This window comes from Ailuropoda melanoleuca, chromosome 9, assembly GCF_002007445.2.
Source record: "Ailuropoda melanoleuca isolate Jingjing chromosome 9, ASM200744v2, whole genome shotgun sequence".
Lineage (NCBI taxonomy): Eukaryota > Metazoa > Chordata > Mammalia > Carnivora > Ursidae > Ailuropoda > Ailuropoda melanoleuca.
In genome coordinates, this window is record NC_048226.1 from 84678652 (window position 1) to 84698522 (window position 19871).

A 19871-nucleotide genomic window follows, 5' to 3' on the forward strand; every position below is an offset into this window, starting at 1 on the left:
CAAGCCTCACTCAAAAGAACAGAAAAATCTAAAGTGCAGTTTTTATATTCTCACCTCAAGAAGCTGGAGCTGGAACAGAACAGGCCTAACCCACGCATGAGAAGGCAGGTGATCAAGATTAGAGCACAGATCAATGAATTGGAAACCAGGAGCACAGTAGAGCAGATCAAAAGAACTAGAAGCTGATTCTTTGAAAGAATAAATAAGATCGATAAGCCACTGGCCAGACTTATTCAAAAGAATAGAGAAATGACCCAAATTAATAAAATTNAATAGAGAAATGACCCAAATTAATAAAATTATGAATGAAAGGGGAGAGGTCACAACCAACACCAATGAAATAGGAAGGATCATTAGCAACTTTTATCAACAGCTTTATGCCAATAAATTAAATAACCTGGAAGAAATGGATGCCTTCCTGGAAACCTATAAACTACCAAGACTGAAACAGGAAGAAAGTGATTATTTAAACAGACCAATTAATTATGAAGAGATTGAAGCAGTGATCAAAAACCTCCCCAAAAACAAGAGTCCAGGGCCTGACGGATTCCCTGGGGAATTCTACCAAACATTCAAAGAAGAAATAATATCTATTCTCCTGAAGCTGTTTCAAAAAATAGAAACAGAGGGATAGTTTCAAAGAGGAGTTAGTACTTAATCCAGCCCTTTAAAGTAGAGGCCCACTGCGTCATTTCACACCTAGCGCAAATGAGAACCAGGTAACTTTTTGCCCTTTCCCTCAGCTAGTGCAGTCATTTCCACACAGGACTGCTCATGAGGAATTAGGGCTGGACTTTAGCCCTCCTTTTTACCTGAAGCCAGGTTTCCTTGTACAGTGAACAACCTGAAGCACTGTACAGTGAGCCCCTCCACCCCCTTTTGAAGAATAGTTTGGATTTCTTCAAGAAAGAAAGGAGAGGAAATGTGAGGGAAGAGCATGAGTAAGGAATGAAGATGAAAATGAGGATGTTCAATTCAGTGTATAGTATGAAGACAAAAACAGGAGTGAAAGCAGGTAAAAGATATTTGTTGGCAAAGAATGTAAAATGCTGTTTTTCCTTTCTTTCCTTCACCCTTTCCAGTACGTACTGTTTTTACTCATAAATATTAATGGAATAGTTTTCTCCTTACTAGTTCCAAGTCTAATTATGAAAGTTATGTCAGTTTATCTGTATAATATCTGTTCTATAGATAATAGCATAGTACTTAAAAATACCAATGCTCATGTAAGCATTTCTACCTAATTAATACCTTCTTTCTAATCACAGAAGTCAATGTTACACATTCAAACTGTATTTTGGGAGCATACATGTAAATATATAATTTATGCATTGGGAGGTACTTTTTTGTCAGGAACAAGTCATCCAGTTAAATATGAACTTAACCTTGGGGCATCTGGGTGGCTCAGTTCGTTGAGCATCCGACTCTTGATCTCGGCTCAGGTCATGATCTCAGGGTTGTGAGATCGAGCCCTGCATGGGGCTCTCCACTGAGCTTGAGCCTGCTTAAGATTCTCTCCCTCTCCCTCTGTCCCTCCCCCCGCCCCCTTTCCCTGTGCATGTGTGCGTGCATGCTCTCTCTCTCTCTCTAAAACAACAAAAAAGCAACAAAACAAAACTTAACCTTAATATAACTTCTTTATTGATAACATTTTCCCCCAGTTACAAAAACAGTACATTCTCTCTGGGGAATAATTTGAATAATAGAGTATTCCATTAAGAAGAAAAGAAAAATCATTCACAAACTACCTCCAGGAGTAAGAAACTCTTCTTATATTTGGGTGAATTAATTCTTAATTTTTAATGGTCATCATGTATATAAAATCACGTATTTTGCTTTTCAAAATAATTTATCATTATGTTAACACAGGGCTTTTTGAAAAGCTATCCTTCTAAATCCTGAAGCACCTTTTTGGCCACATAGCCGATGGGTCATTGTGACTCTCCCTAGCTTGTGCCCTTGAGTACCATTTACCTATGTTCTCATGTTATATAGGGCCTTCTCAACTATTTTGAGTTTTTTTTTCAGTGCACAAGGAGATTGCTATCAGCTTATTTCTATTTATGTACTGGCCCCTAAATGTAGCAGTTCCTTCTATTGTAATGTTGCCTTCCCCCTGGGTTAAAGTGAGTCTGGGAAATCTGACTCAGATATATATCCAGGAAAGCTTGAAATCAACTCACGTTCACAATCGAAATCTGTTACGTACATGCTTGCAGGAGCCAAGGATTGTTAATGCCAGCACCATATTTGGCATGTGGCTTTATGTCATGATTATAGGCCAGAGCAGGACAATTTTGACTAAAAATGAATTCGTTCTATAAAATATAAGCGTTTCTGAGCATTGTATACACTTCTGATTACAAATTAAAATAGAGTTGTTATTCTTGTCTGGAGAAGCACGCACAGAATCTTAATTCATTTTGCCACAAAAGGTTTTGATTTGATCAAATAATGGCTCCATCTAGAAAACTTTTATCATCATCATCATCATCATCATCATGGCTAAAATATATTCAGTGTTTCTGGGGGCAGGTGGCACTGTGAGTGAAGCTTTTCATGCATTATCCCACTCACACTGCAGAGCTCCCCAAAGAGTCACCCTTATAATCCCCAGTGTACATTTAGGGAAGCAGGGTCATGCAGTTAACACATATGCAGAGTTAGGATTTAAAGCTGGATTTGTCTTGAATCTCATGCTTTTAAAAACTACCCCTATACTTCAAGTAAAGTAAAAAATATTAAATAAATGTGTAAGGGAAAACACACAACTGTAAATGAGCTATAACTATGGAAATTGCCTTTCAGTTGATTAATATAAAATAAATCAGTGTGGTACCCACTCTCCAAGATGGTTCCAAATATTCCCACCTCTTCCTACACATGCATGTTGCCCTTTCCACGAACAGGTGGTGCATGTATCCCCTCTCATTGAGTCTGGCTTGAGTCTGATGGCTTTAATAAATACAATTCAGAGCAATTGACATTCTGTGACTTCAGAGCCTAGCAATTAAGAAGGCCTGGCTGGGTGGATTGGTTTTTGATGAGTGCTAAGAAATTCAACGGGGCTTGAATAATCTTTCAGCAAATGTGACGGAACAACTGGATAGCTGCATGCAAAAGAATGAAGGTGGGCCCCAGCCCCATGCCTTACAGAAAAGTTAGGTCAAAATGGATTATGGAACTAGATGTAAGGACTAAAACTATAAAACTCTTAGAAGAAGATTTAGGAGCAAATATATTTTCCTGTGCTGGGGCTAGGCAGTGGTTTCTTAGCTGTGACACCAAACGCACAGGGGACAAAAAGAGGAAAATGGAGAATTTGGACCACTTCAAAATTTAAAGCTTTTGGGTTACAAACAGTATCATGAAGAAAATGAAAGACAACCCACAGAATGGGAGAAAATATTGGTAAATCATATGTCTGATAATGGACTTGCATCCTGCATACATAAAAGGCATTTAAAATTCAAAAATAAAAAGACAAGTAACCTAACTTTAAAAATGAACAAAGGATCTGAATAGACATTCTTCCAAAGAATATATACAAATGGACAATAATCGCATAAAAATATGCTGAATATTATTCATCATCAGGGAAACGCAAATCAAAACCACGGTGAGATGCCACTTTACACCTGCTAGGATGGTGCTAAGAAAAACAAATGGATGGTAGCAACTGCTGGCGAGGACATGGAGAAATTGGAACGCTCACACTTTGCTGGTGGGAACGAAAATGGTGCAGCCACTATGAAAACAGTCCGGCACTTTCCCAGAAGGTTAAACAGAGTTACCATGTGATCTAGCAATTCCACTCTTAGAAGCATACGAAAATATTTGTCTGCACAAAAATTGTATATGAATATTCATAGCATTATTCATAATAACCAAAAATGGAAACAACCCAAATGTCCATCAGCTGATGAATGGATAAGATGCAGTCTATCCATACAATGGAATATGATTTGGCCATTCTAACTATGGAAGGAAGGGAATACTAACACATGCTCCAGCATGGATGAACTTTGAAAACAGTATACTAAATGAAAGAAACCAGTCACAAAGGGCCACATATTATATGATCCTATTTATATGAACTGTCTAGAGCAGGCGAATTTGTAGCTGCAGAACATAGATTTGTGTTTGCCTAGGGATGGGGCAGTGGGGCAGTGGGGAGTGATTGTAATGGCGTTTCCTTTTGGGGTGATGGAAATGTTCTAACATGGATTATAGTGATGGTTGTGCACTCTGTGTATAGATACTGTTGAATTATACATGTTTAATGGGTTAATTGTATGGTAAGTAGATTAGGTTTCAGTAAAACCATAAACAAGTTCTGGTAACATCCGCCTCCTCCCTCTTGAGCTCTGCATCTCAACATCCAGCCTGCCTCACTGGGCAGAGAGGCTGTGTTGACTCAGGAGCACGGCAGCACCAGACACCTAGTCCTAGCCACCGTCTGCCTGCAAATTCATGAGGGCCCTTTAGCAAGAGTGATAGAGAAACTGCCCAGTGGAGCCCCAGACAAGCCACAGAATACTTAGGTATGATGAAATGATGGTTGTTTAAAAGCCACCAACTTTGAGGATAGCTTGCTACCCAGCAAAACATAATTAGAACAAGTAGTAAGTGTTGCCTTAACACTATGACCGCATATTAAGACCAAAATCAAATCCCGCGGAAGTCATTATCTTAAGAACCTGTATAGGGAGATTATTTGATTTTGAGCAGAAATGAAATAAGGAAGAGCTAAGGCTGGAGGGGCAGGTTTTAAATGGCAAGTTGAATCAGTGCAGGCAGGCCTGCCAACTGGTCTCTTTCCTAAAGCTCACACTGGCGAGAGCAGCTAACCAGCCACTTGTCCAGAGGCCACCAGCGACTTACCAGGAGCTCTAGAGGTCTGGCAGGTCATGTTTCTGGTTACAAGAAGTGACACAAGTAAACCCTATCCACTTGTCCTCCCTACACCCGAAAGGAAAATCGCTGAGCTAGAAGGGACAGAGTGTTATAAAGAGAGCTGAAAGCCAGGTGGGTCCATCTGTGTGTTAAATGGAGAGTATCGATAGGACAGGAATTCTAGATTCCCAATCCTGTGCCCAGCCATGACTTTCTTATAAAAGGACTCTGAAGATTCTGCTGGGAAGACTGGAGGGAGTGCAGAAGAGTTTCCCTTGTCGTTTCATAGCTGTTGGGCACAAATCCATCCTGCCCTGGGATAGACGCCATGATTTTATTCAGTAGTGTAACACTTTGTATATTCCTCGTCTTTTGTACTGTAAAGCTGTTTCATTCACACTCATATATGATTTTCGCAATCATGGGTGAAAATAGCATTATACTCTTGAGAAAAAGGAGGGTGAAACAAAGATAAGTGGCTTGTTTTATATCTTACAGTGAAGTGATCTATTCCAAATAAACTTAAGTCTTCAAATTCCTAGCCCAGTGTCCTTTCCACAGCAGAACTGGGCTCTAAGTCTGAAAGCACTGAAAATGCACATCCTGTGAATGGACATTCAGGTATGGAGGCTCAATTACCCCAAATGAAATGATTTATAAATAAGTATAACGTACTTCTTTGTATGAGCTTGAGCAAGTTTCCTACCTGCAACATTGAATGCTACCGTTCAGTTTTTTCTCATATGGATGAGAATTACATTTTGGAAATTCAGATGTAAATATTGACATATAACGTTGTGGTAGAGAGTGACATTTTTCTCACGTGGATGAAGAGGGGTTTGGATTACAGTGATCTCTAAGGTTTTTCCTGCTCTAGAATGAAATGGTACCACCTGGGGTGCGTATTATTGTTAGTTTGAAAAGAACTGAGGGTTTTTAAAAGAAAGAAACTTTCATGAAGAAGACAGGAACTTCTCAGGAATTGTTTTGTTTGTTTGTTTTTTTTTTTAAAGATTTTATTTATTCATTCGACAGAGATAGAGACAGCCAGCGAGAGAGGGAACACANCGAAGAAGACAGGAACTTCTCAGGAATTGTTTTGTTTGTTTTTTTTTTTTTTTAAAGATTTTATTTATTCATTCGACAGAGATAGAGACAGCCAGCGAGAGAGGGAACACAAGCAGGGGGAGTGGGAGAGGAAGAAGCAGGCTCATAGCGTAGGAGCCTGATGTGGGGCTCGATCCCGTAACGCCGGGATCACGCCCTGAGCCGAAGGCAGACGCTTAACCGCTGTGCCACCCAGGCGCCCCGTCAGGAATTGTTTTAAAAGAGGAAGATGACACAATGATTTTGTCATTTTATGGGGTTCCATTTTCCATTGAACAAAGTTTTGTGGGCAAACGTGGGCCCTACCCTATTGGAGCTTATGATTGAGTAGAGGAGCTAGTCTTTAATCTGATAGTCACAGACTGTACAGAGAGCAATGAGATGGTCTAATGGAGATCTGAGGATAGTTGAGATAACAAAGGATAAGGAGTCAAGTAGGTTTAAGGAGTAGAAGAGTGGAAAGGTGGGGAGACCATTCCAGATGCAGGAATGACATATTCAGAGGCAGATGTGGCAGATGATGTATGATATATTTAAAGAGCTGTGAGAAGACCATCTCTGAGGTCAGAGGTGAAAAAGGTCCTAAAGGGAAAGATCATGCATGCATTAGAGGCCATATAAAGGATTTCGATCCTTTGCCTAAAAGCAATCAGAAATTCCTGAAGTGTATTTTCAACAGGAATAGGACATTATCAGGTTTGAGTTTCAAAAAGATAAATATAATTGCTGTGTCTGGACTTCGCTGCTTGAGGTTGGGTTGAGAATGAGAGTGGGTACATCGTAAAGTCTAATGAAGGAACCGTTGTAAGTGGGTTAAAGGTGTTGGTACTAGGGACTAAGATAGTGGCAGCATTGGAGATGGGAAGGCCTAGACATACATGAGTATGATTGGGACATCAAATTCACAATTCGTATGACTGCCTGGATGGGAGGATGAGGAACATGGAGGCATAGAGAATGCTGCCTTGTTTTCTGGCGGGATGATGGGAGCGCTCACTGGCACAGATCCAGATTTGGGGGAACAACCTGAGTTCAGTTCTGGGTTTGTTGATTTCGAGGTGTCTCTGAGATGTCTGTATGGATACAAAGGTCCGGAGTTGGGAATATGAGTCTGATCCAGGGACATAAATTTGGGGCTTTTGGGGGCATGGATGGCAGTTGAAGCCAGGGAGGTGAGAGAACTTCCCTGAGAGACTAAGCAATGAGAAAAGAGGTATCTGGGGAACCGAATCTCAAGAGATTCCAGCCTTTAAGGTCCAGGGAGATGAGGAGCCAACACAAAGGTAACTGAGAAAGAGGTAGAAACAGAGGGACAGGAGGGCACCCAGGACAGGGTAGTGCCCCTCTGGATGAGGGAGATGGTCAGTAGCCTCTAGTGCTATTAACATCCACCAAAATGGGGATCTACAAAATGCCCATCATATATGGATGTAAGGAGATTACTGCAGCCCCAGTGGGAGTTTCTTTGGAGATGTGAAGACAGAAACAAGGGCAGTTGGAGAACGCTGGAGAAGGAGGTGTGAGAAACAAGCTCTGTGGGACAGGGTGTTGTGAAGGAGTGGCTTATGTCAGTCCAGGCTGCTGTTACAAATGCCACAGGCTGGGTGGCTTCAACAACAAACTCTCATTTCTCACAGCTGGGAGACAGGAAAGTCCAAGATCAGGTGCCACACAGATCAGGTGTCTAGTGAGAGCCCTCGCCTTGGTTTGCGCTCTTCTCCTTATATCCTCATCAAGAAAGAAGGGGGAGGCAAGATCCCTGTCTCTTCTTGCAAGGGCAGTAATCCCATTATAGGTGCTCCACCCTCATGAAATAATCACTTCCCAGAGGTTTCAGCTCCCAATACCATCCCAGCAGGCATTAGCATTTCAATATACCGATTTCACAGGGACACACGTGTTCGATCCATAGCAGTCCTCTTGTTAGCCCAGTGGTTTGGGAAGCTGAGTAACTCCTTTAGGAAAGAAACACTGACCTTTTTAGATAGATGGCGTGGGGCTTGGTCAATAAATTGCTCTTTTCAAGGTGGCTAAACTGAATGCAGTCTGCTAAGGTGGGTTTTGGATTACATTTCCAGGGTTTGGTTTTTTTGTTTGGTTTTTTTCTTTTTTTCTCTTCTCTCTCTCTCTCTTTTTTCTTTTTTTAAGTAATCTGTACAACAGCGTGGGGCTTGAATTTCCAGCCCCGAGATCAAGAGTTGCATGCTCTATCGATTAAGCCAGCCAGGCACCCCACCCGTTTGTTTGTTTTTTTTCTTCCTTAATTACCAGGAGAAAATGCATCTTGTTCACTCCTGAAGCAGGTCCTTCTGTTAGAAATTACATTTGTAACAGCACATGACAGGCACATCTGTCTAACAACTTCGCTGTGATACTTCGCAGAAACCAAGGATGTAGGATTTCAAAGGAGCTATTTTCCCTCTGTGTAGGTTTATTTTTGTTCCCTTCCTTCCTCCCAGGCTGATGAGCCCTGAAAACACACTGCTGCAACCCAGGGAAGAGGAAGGGGTCAAGTATGAGCGCACCTTCATGGCGTCTGAGTTCCTGGACTGGCTGGTCCAGGAAGGTGAGGCCACCTCGCGGAAAGAGGCAGAGCAGCTTTGCCACCGGCTTATGGAGCACGGCATCATACAGCATGGTGAGTGTGCGGTCCGCCTCTGCCGAGGTAACAAACAGCCCTAAAATCTTGTGGCAAATGACAACAAGGATTTCTTTCTCACTCATGAATGAGTCTGGAGGTCACTCGTGCCTCTGCATGGGCTTGGGCTCAGCTTGGCCTGTCTCCAGACTGGACTCAGGCTTGGCTAAAGGAACATCTACTCTCTGGGATATATTGTTTTTATAGATGGGGGCAGAAGCTAACGAGGGCAGGCGGATCCTTATAGTGTCTCCAGAAACTTCTGTTCAGATGTGATTTAACATCCTCAATACCTGTATCTAATTGGCTACAAGAAGTCACCTGGTCCAGTCCAGATGGGAAGCAGATGCTTCTCACAAAGTTGGTTGCAAGTGGAGGATGAACATTTGCTGAAGCTTGGTGCAAGCTGCCACAATGAAGAGCTCAGTTTGACTCTCCTTTTAGGGCTGACTTACAATCATGATGGCATAACCCATTGGTTAAGAACATATTCGTTATCTATTGCTGCATCAGAAATTACCCCAGGCCTTAAAGGCGTAAAACAATAATAAATGTTTATTACCTCACACAGTTTCTGTGGGTCAGAAAGTTGGCAGAGGCTTAGCTGGGTGGTTCTGGGGTGGGGTCTCTTGTGAGGTTGCAGTCAAGATGTCGGTGGAGGACTACCGTCGTCTGAAGGCCTGACAAGCTGTAGGATTGGCCTCACAGTGGCTCACTTGTATACCTAACAAGTTGGTGCTGGATGTTAGCTGAAAGCTTCCGTCCATTGCTGTCTGGACTTCTTCATTGGGCTGCTTGAGAGTTCTTATGACATGGCAGCCTGGCTTCTTGCGGAGGGAGAATCTAAGAGAATGCAAGACAGAAACCACAGTATCTTCTAAGCGAGTCCTGAAAATCCCACACTGCCATTTCCTCAATACTCTACAGGTGACAGCTCAGCCCTATTCGGTGTGAGAGAGGACTATACAAGGGTGTGAATACAGGAGGCAAGGATCACTGGAGCCACCCCAGAGGCTGGCTGTTGTAAGAACATAGGCTCTGGAACCCCAACTCCACCAGTTATAGAGCTACTTGCCTTCTCTCATCTATCAAATGGGAATATCTACACAGGTGGTTGTAGGAGTAAATGTGGGAGATACAAAGCACTCAGTTCAATGCCCTGTTCTTAATAAGTGCTCAGTCAATTTGTTAACATAGCTGCAAGGTGCAGACTCTGAGCAGTGAGGACAGGGCTGGGAACCAGGTAAGCATATCAGCCTAAAAGTCAATAGGAAGGGTAATACTTGAGTCATTCTTGCTGTGAACTCCCCTACCCCTACTTCCACACAGGCCGAGGATTTCTCTTCCAAGGTAAGGAAGATAATAATGGATTATAGAGATGAAAGACACTTTACAAATTATTTGGAGCAGTGTTTTACGGCCGCAGGTTGCAACCCTTTAGTGGGCTGTGAAATCAATTTAGAAAGCCATTCCCAGCTTGACTACTACACAAAGTACGGTCTAGGGACTATACAGTGTCATCATGGGAGCATGATAGAAACACAGAATCTCTGATCCTGCCAAGTCCTACTGAATTTAATCTACATTTTAGCATGACCCCCAAGTGGTTTGAATGCACATTAAAGTTGGAGATGCACTAGACTGGATTTAACCAGGATAGAAAATATCAGAGCATAGTTTATGTAGTAAGGTTAAGTATTGTTTTGTAAAACTTTGATTTCGGTGAGATGTTAGTAAACATATGATAGTAAACATCATGTGTGTATTGATTTGCCACATACACATTGTTCCTGTGTGCTGGTGTCAGGTATTTTGAAACCCACTGACCTAGAGGCACTGGTCAGAGAGGCACATGAGACACTCGGTATATTCCAGGGTGGTTTCTCCTACATGACCCTGCCACGATTGCACTCATGACTGTTTACTGATGGCCTCATATGTCTGCTGCTTTCCTAAGCTCACTGAGGGCGGGAAGCTGGGTAGAAAGTAGAGTGCCAGTGTGGTCTCTGGCCTTAGACATCTTAGAGTCTTGTTGGGACTCGAATATGGATATAGAAGCAATTAGCAAACAGAGGAAGTACTGTATATTTTATTTATTTTTTTGTATTTTACATTCTATGGCAGATACCATTCTAATGATTTTACAAATACTAACTTATTTAAACCTCTTAAACTCTTGGAGGCAGATATTCTTTTTGTTATTATTCTTAAATTTATTCTATTGTGGTAAGAACACCCACCATGAGGTCAATCTTCTTAACAAACTTTTAAGTGTCCAATAGAGTATTGTTGACCATAGGGCAGGTGTTCTTATTCTCATCATTTTACAGAAAAGGAAACCAAGGCACCAGTAGGCTAAAGATTTCATCTGAAGCCACTTGGGTAGTTACATCCAAATGGATATTTGCTAATAACTGTGAACTCAGAGTTGGATGGAGTGTGGGGCTTTCCACAGTGAAAAATGGTGTGTTTGGGTTAGAGTTCTGTCATCCTTGCTACAGACAGAAAACTTGGTGATACCAAGTTCCAGAGAAAATCAGCCCCTTAAACTACAGTTTACTGACTGATACTGTAACGTCTTCAGAGAGAAGAGAGAGGGTGCCAGGAATTGTTCCCAAATGATTTCCCGAGAGCTAGTAATATACTTCAACTACATTGTAATTTTGTAATGCTGTCAACAAAAAAGGCCATAAAGCTGCAATGTAAAGGATAAAATAAGGCATTACTGAGAGCAAATGTTAACCCCAGAAGTTTGCTTTCTATAGTTTCAGGAGGATTGAATATTCTCTACATGTATATGTCAGAGTTTCCAAGGGAGTCCCAGTTTCCCCATCCAGCAATTCATTGCTAGATTACAGGTCTACGTGTGAGTTATGAAAATATGGCCACCACATGTGTGTATGTTAGAGCTAATGATAAATACCAGTTAGTGTCTTAAGCAGAGCTCTGAATTCTTTAGCTAATAATTAACTTCACAGTTTGAACAAAGACGTTAGGCTTTGAGCAGAAGGTTTCTAGATAAAGGTGGTTCCCTAGGTTGAAACCAGTAGACATAAAAATCAGGCCCGCTATGAAATCCTAACTAGCTTCATTTGTGAATGGTGAATGATGTTCTGTAATGAAGACAGAACTTGTTAGATGAGTCATTAACTTACAAGCCTATGCGTGTGTGTGTGCACACATATACATGCATGCGTATATGTATATATTGATACAAATGTATGTATGTTGACCACATATGTACATATTTATGCAGCTTTTTCATTTATTAAGGTTTACTGTTTACCAGGTGCTAGGCTAAATACTTTATAAATTTTAATATATGGTATATTTAATGTGTATATGATTCACATATATGACACATATAAAATCTCATTAAATTTTCATAGCAATTCTGTGACATTGGTATTACTGTTATTATTACAGTTTTACAGTGAAGAATTCAGAAATGCAAAGCCTTTAAGATCCTTTCCCAAGATTGCGTAGCTAACCAGTAGCTACTAGGTGTTGTGCCTTAGACAGACGTTTTGCTTGGTGCAGGCTGTATGTAACTGGGTGTGGCCGCCTGACACAGTGGAATGAATGCTGTCTTGGGAGGGAGACAGACAGGAATTGGGTCCCAGCTCCTCCACCTTCTGAGTGACCATGTCAATGTCTCAATTCTTCCATTCCTTAGGTTTTTAGATTTATGAAATTAGAGTTTCATTATACACCTTTGAGAGTTATTTACTCACTCTGTGGGGGAGATCATATGACCTCCCACATGTACCAGAAGGATTCAACATAAAGTTGGACTCATGGCTAAGATTTATTATGGTGAAAGGACACAGAGAAGGATCATCAGGGGAAAAGATTCCTTAGGTGTTGTCTGGAGAAATCCAGGCACAGGTTTCCTCTGTCCTCCCTCCCACAGCTGTGCAGATCTGGCTCCTTCGTCCAGCAGGAACATGCGATAACACATGTGCAATGCCTCTGCCCTTACGAGGGAGGGAGGGGGAGCCCACTTGAGATTCAAGTACAGGGCTTTTGTCGGGGGCTGCCCTTGGAGGTGCGCTCTGCCTGCTTGGCCAGGCACAACTACCCGAATCCCAGACTCTCAGAAGGAAAGCACGTGTTCGCCATTAATCACAGTGTTTGTACAAACAATCTAGGCAGGCTGGTATAGCAGCATGCAGTGCGCCAGGTGGGTAAAGTTCCTTATCAGTCAGAAACTTAGGGAACCTTCCAAAAGCCAAGTTCCCAGATGTGAGCCACAGGTCAGGCCCACCAGTGAGCCCTTCTGGATCGAAGCTGCCATGGTAACCCCTGCAGAGAGCTGCCATGAGAATTCAATAATAGCAGTTGTCAAAGCTTTCCAAGCAGCACCTACTTCTCATGGCCCCCATGCCAACTATTGTATGTGATGTGATCAACCATAAATAACAGTTAAAATTTACAGAGCCCCTACCATGTGCCAGCCTCTGTTCTAGTCACTCTACTTATTGACTCATTTATTCCTCTCCATAGCCCTGTTAGGTGTCATGATTATTCCCATCTTAAAGATGAGATTAAATAACTTGCTGAAGACAAGAGTTGGTAAAAGATGAATTCAAGATTCAAATCCAGGCAATCTGGCCCTTGCCACTAAAGACGACTGGGCCCTAATTATAAGCTCCATAAGATTAGAAAAAAATTCCCCAACTTTAATTGCATCAGCTCATACCACCTGGCAGATGCTGTAACCATAAAAATGGGTGGCTGATAACAGATACGAGTCCCTGTCCCCAAACAATGACCAGGCACCTTGAGATTTTGTGTAACCGTTGCAATTGCGGTGAACACATTTCTTTACTCACATAAAGTATCTCCCTCCACCGCTCTAGCTGCTCTCCAGCTATCTTTTCCTTACATGGAGGGAGACAGAAACCAGATAATCACGTGGGTAAATTGCTCACAGCTGCAGCAGCTGACCCTGGATAATCAGGCTACTGCTGCTCTGTCCAGGCGTATAATTTCCTCTTTTAAAGATTTAGTCAGAGCACTCCAACAATTTCAACACTTCATCAAGCCTTCTTTCTTTTTCTTTTGTTTTAAGCATATATTTATATAACATTTTGCAAGTCCCAAAGCGGTTTTATGTATATTATCTTTTTAATCCTCCCAGCTGCTGGGGGGGGGATAGTTGAGATTATCCCCTTCTCCAGTGCAAGACGGTAGCTGGGGCATTCGCTCTGACAGCCATGAAGAGAGAACTTGGGATCCGCCACAGGAAGCTAGATGCCAGATCAAGACAGGAATTAACCCCATCTTTCCAGTAATTAAGATCACTGAGAGGGTTCATCCTAAGCCTGGAATAGCCTGGCCAAAGAAAGAATGAGAGAGAGAGAGAGAGAGATGAGAGGAAAGAAGAAAGGAAGAAAAACGGCCCTGATGATTGAGGCTGGAGGCAAGATTATGACTTGCCCAAGACTGAGGGATACTGCAGAAAAGAAAGTATTCTGACAGTTGTTAAAACAGTAAGGAAGACTTGCCCCAAGCGTATTGCAGTAAGGGGAAGGAGATGGAGCTCAACTCTGAATACAACAAGGACACGTGGGGATTTGTAGCCATGGAACAAGGTGAGGGGGTCAGGGGATAGAAATGTATTAATAAGAGGCACCAAGGGTAGGGGAATTCCTGCTAAACCAATGTAAGAGAATTCTTTGGAAAGGTAGGCCAAGGACTTATACGTCAAAGATGGAGGATGAGAAACTTGGTCAAATATCAAGAGTGATTGGGTATGGAGTTGGGGGCAGTTCTCACTAAACTGACTTGGCAGGATTCTTTGCTAAGACTGGGCTAGTTGAGCAAGCCAAAGACAGGGCAGGGGGCCAAGGTCAAGGCCTAATCAAAAAGAGGGTTCAGGGGAACCTGGCTATAAAGTCAGAACAAGGAGACAGTGTCTTTCAGTGGCAACCTACCCTTGCCGGCCTACCCTCCCTTCCTGTCCACCAAGACTGTCCTACTCATGTTCTCTTACTTTTTGCTTTTGGTAACTTCTTGCCACCAACAAATGAAGATTTTTCTATTACAGATGGTACCCATCAATATCTTCATCTTTCTTTACCCTTAACTAGAATGTAAGTGCTTTGAAGGGAGAGAATTTGTTTTCTCTCTCTGTATCCCCAGTGGCTTGGCATTTGTATATTAACTGTTCAGTAAAAAATGGGTTCAATGAATGGATGACAGTAATGACCACATATTGAGGCCTTGCCATTTGCCAGGCCCAAGGCTGAGTGTTTGTACCAGCTAGAGTTCTTTGAATATAAGCAGCCCCGGTCATCATTTGCTTTAAACATATGGCAGAGCTAGCCGACAATTAAAGGAAATATTGAAAAACCAGATGCCTGAAGAACTAGAGCAGTTCCTGGGGATCCAGGTGCCAGGAACCCGTGACTAAAGGGGCCGTGCCTTCCAGACACGTACAGCCAGGGAGTCCGCTCAGTGCTCAACTCTAGAGAGATTCTGATTGGCTGAACCTAGGTCACATGCCCACGTCTTGACCCAAGATGGACAGACCCTTTTGAATGACAGACTCACCAGGTAGGGGAGGGCCATTGTTCACCCCCTCGCCCCCAAAAAAGTTGAAAGTTCTGTTACCACAGGGAAATGAGTGCTAAGGCAGGCGAAAGTGCCAAACAGGCTGTTTACCACTGTTAGCTCCTTTAGTCCTTCCTCCAAATCAATGCACTTGATATTGCTGTCCCTGTTGTTTTAGATGACAGTGTTTCAGCATTTGCAGCTAGTATAAACATTTGCTCCTAAATAATAAACTCTGAACAGAANGCCACTAAAGACGACTGGGCCCTAATTATAAGCTCCATAAGATTAGAAAAAAATTCCCCAACTTTAATTGCATCAGCTCATACCACCTGGCAGATGCTGTAACCATAAAAATGGGTGGCTGATAACAGATACGAGTCCCTGTCCCCAAACAATGACCAGGCACCTTGAGATTTTGTGTAACCGTTGCAATTGCGGTGAACACATTTCTTTACTCACATAAAGTATCTCCCTCCACCGCTCTAGCTGCTCTCCAGCTATCTTTTCCTTACATGGAGGGAGACAGAAACCAGATAATCACGTGGGTAAATTGCTCACAGCTGCAGCAGCTGACCCTGGATAATCAGGCTACTGCTGCTCTGTCCAGGCGTATAATTTCCTCTTTTAAAGATTTAGTCAGAGCACTCCAACAATTTCAACACTTCATCAAGCCTTCTTTCTTTTTCTTTTGTTTTAAGCATATATTTATATAACATTTTGCAAGTCCCAAAGCGGTTTTATGTATATTATCTTTTTAATCCTCCCAGCTGCTGGGGGGGGGATAGTTGAGATTATCCCCTTCTCCAGTGCAAGACGGTAGCTGGGGCATTCGCTCTGACAGCCATGAAGAGAGAACTTGGGATCCGCCACAGGAAGGCTAGATGCCAGATCAAGACAGGAATTAACCCCATCTTTCCAGTAATTAAGATCACTGAGAGGGTTCATCCTAAGCCTGGAATAGCCTGGCCAAAGAAAGAATGAGAGAGAGAGAGAGAGAGATGAGAGGAAAGAAGAAAGGAAGAAAAACGGCCCTGATGATTGAGGCTGGAGGCAAGATTATGACTTGCCCAAGACTGAGGGATACTGCAGAAAAGAAAGTATTCTGACAGTTGTTAAAACAGTAAGGAAGACTTGCCCCAAGCGTATTGCAGTAAGGGGAAGGAGATGGAGCTCAACTCTGAATACAACAAGGACACGTGGGGATTTGTAGCCATGGAACAAGGTGAGGGGGTCAGGGGATAGAAATGTATTAATAAGAGGCACCAAGGGTAGGGGAATTCCTGCTAAACCAATGTAAGAGAATTCTTTGGAAAGGTAGGCCAAGGACTTATACGTCAAAGATGGAGGATGAGAAACTTGGTCAAATATCAAGAGTGATTGGGTATGGAGTTGGGGGCAGTTCTCACTAAACTGACTTGGCAGGATTCTTTGCTAAGACTGGGCTAGTTGAGCAAGCCAAAGACAGGGCGGGGGGCCAAGGTCAAGGCCTAATCAAAAAGAGGGTTCAGGGGAACCTGGCTATAAAGTCAGAACAAGGAGACAGTGTCTTTCAGTGGCAACCTACCCTTGCCGGCCTACCCTCCCTTCCTGTCCACCAAGACTGTCCTACTCATGTTCTCTTACTTTTTGCTTTTGGTAACTTCTTGCCACCAACAAATGAAGATTTTTCTATTATAGATGGTACCCATCAATATCTTCATCTTTCTTTACCCTTAACTAGAATGTAAGTGCTTTGAGGGGAGAGAATTTGTTTTCTCTCTCTGTATCCCCAGTGGCTTGGCATTTGTATATTAACTGTTCAGTAAAAAATGGGTTCAATGAATGGATGACAGTAATGACCACATATTGAGGCCTTGCCATTTGCCAGGCCCAAGGCTGAGTGTTTGTACCAGCTAGAGTTCTTTGAATATAAGCAGCCCCGGTCATCATTTGCTTTAAACATATGGCAGAGCTAGCCGACAATTAAAGGAAATATTGAAAAACCAGATGCCTGAAGAACTAGAGCAGTTCCTGGGGATCCAGGTGCCAGGAACCCGTGACTAAAGGGGCCGTGCCTTCCAGACACGTACAGCCAAGGAGTCCGCTCAGTGCTCAACTCTAGAGAGATTCTGATTGGCTGAACCTAGGTCACATGCCCACGTCTTGACCCAAGATGGACAGACCCTTTTGAATGACAGACTCACCAGGTAGGGGAGGGCCATTGTTCACCCCCTCGCCCCCAAAAAAGTTGAAAGTTCTGTTACCACAGGGAAATGAGTGCTAAGGCAGGCGAAAGTGCCAAACAGGCTGTTTACCACTGTTAGCTCCTTTAGTCCTTCCTCCAAATCAATGCACTTGATATTGCTGTCCCTGTTGTTTTAGATGACAGTGTTTCAGCATTTGCAGCTAGTATAAACATTTGCTCCTAAATAATAAACTCTGAACAGAAAAAAAAAATAATGATACTCGGGGAGAATATTTTCTCAATCTAATTTCAATAGTTACTTCAAGGGTAATCTTTATCAACAGCCACAATCTAATAAAATTGTTTTGCTTTCTCAATTTGGAATTTTGGGGAATTATCCCACTGTGCCTTCTGATATGCTTTGACTCTGTTTTACTTTTTATTATAGCTGAATCCAAAGCAAAAAATATGTACACAGCCAGAATGTTGTTGCAGTGCAAACATGAAGGAGCAAGGTTGCTTGGTGAAGTCAAGGGCTAATGCATTGGCACACATTACAGTGTTGATTTTGGTTAAAGGAAAACAGGTGTGTCGTTACACCGAGACTTAACTATTAGAAAGTATGAAGGGAATGAGAGATACCTTATCTCATGTAATCTTCCAAAAGAGCGCAATGCATAAGGAACAGAGAGCTTTTGTGAACAGTGTCGTAACTGCAAATATTTCCGTCTTTAGTTGACATTAGTATAACTTTTCAGGTCCTTGTCAGGTCCACTAGCTACAGACAGTGTTTGGCTTTGAAGCCTGTGGTCCTACCAACTCCTACCTCGCTCCTGATAGCTCGTTGTCTGGTATCCCGGCCTTACATAGTCCTCAGTTTACCCAGGTGCAACATTTTTCTAACAGCATGAGGAAGTCTTAAAGTACAACACCACAATCTCTGTGCAGTTGAAGTATATGGAAATTATGCAATCTTGTATTCAGTACTACTCAGCTAGGTGTTAATGCGGTAATTTAAGGACTTCTCTGGGTTTCAGTGGTCATTTTTAGTGGGATGTGTAGGCCAGGACCTCAGGTTTATTAGAAACACTATTAGAAACACATATCAGGGTAGAATGGACAGTTCAGGATTCTGGTCATGATAAGCTCCTCCCCTCTCCTCCTGGTCAGGAAGAACTGTGGTGTTAAGTCCTGGCTACCGATGGACGTGAGCTTGACCATAGCTCTCAAGGCAGAGTAGAGGGAGGTGGGACAAAAAGTTAAGAGGCTTTCCTTTCAGGAATAAAATGCCTCCATTCTCTTTTCCATTGCAGTCCATTTTTTTAGCTCTGACTCTGTCAATCTTGAGTGAGTTTCTTGTGTCATTCCGTCGTAGCTGGGAGACTGGGATGTTTGTGCAAGGGTTCATGTCTGGGACCCAAATTCTCCTTGGGCTCTCCTCTAATTCTTATAGGATTATTCTCACAGCATGTCATCCTTGCTGCTGTCCTGCAGTTTTTCATGGTTATTCCTCTAGAAAGTCCCCAACTAGCCACTCCTGGCTTGAGATCCTTAACCACTCATGCTCACGTTAAGTCAGTTTCTCTTCGCCTACACTCCCCTCTCAGATGGTATGTCTGGATTGTCTTTTTTGTGTTTGGGCCTCCAGCTCCTCCTCCAGCTCCCTTCTCCCTTCTTCTGCCACGAATTGCTAAACAAGCCAAAGTGTATTTGTACTGGGGAGTGATTGCTAGGTGTAAAACTGCCCATATGTCAACTCTGATCGGTGTGACTATGCAATGGTATTAAGTTAAAATTTAAGAAAGACACACTCACACACACATGCACACACACACATATCCAGATTACAATTGAACAAATATGTGTTTATTAATGTTCATAACCAAACTTAATCTAATTTGGAGAGTAATGTTTTTGTAAAATTATGCATTTAAGTTATTTTGAAAATGACATAAAATTTTAAAGGCTCTAACACTTTGTCTAGCTTTTTTCTAAAAAACTCCCTTTCACTTTCTTCTCTGTCCCGGTGATAACATTGGACCCAACGAGAAGCCCACCCCCTGTCCTCTCTCTTTCTGTCCAAGGCAGGCCTGCATATTGAGGTCTATATTCTCTCCATTTTATTGTAACCACACCTTTGGCTCCTGCACGGGTTTCAGTCTGATTGGAAATTACCAAAGCCACCACGCCCAGGGAGAAGGGGTAGGTGTTGGTGTTGCCCGCTGGCTCGTTCCTATATCTCTAAAGTTTTCTTCGACAGTTGCTGAGAGCATAATCTCAAGCAGGGATTCCTATCAAGTGGGAACATAATATGCTTCCGCCTCAAAATGAGGAAAATAGGATGGGCGACATAGCATGGGGGCGGGAAAAGGGACTACGGTAATAAGACCCTTGATCACGCACCTGTCAGAAGCTTGGGATAAGAGTGCTCTTCTGAACTTGTTTGGTGGTTAGCTGGTCTGTTCCTGTGGGATATCAGTCCCTACTCTAGACTGATACCATTTG

General features: G+C 42.6%; 1 protein-coding gene across 2 annotated transcripts in view; it reads left to right on the top strand.

Moving 5' to 3' along the window:
* Positions 1–19871, top strand: part of DEPTOR (DEP domain containing MTOR interacting protein) — a 137282-nt gene that overhangs the window by 59883 nt on the left and 57528 nt on the right. For both annotated transcript variants that reach the window (XM_019806265.2, XM_002925531.4), the window contains exon 4: positions 8463–8641. In XM_019806265.2, the coding sequence (XP_019661824.1) occupies positions 8463–8641 (179 nt within the window). The remainder of the gene's footprint in view (positions 1–8462; positions 8642–19871) is intronic.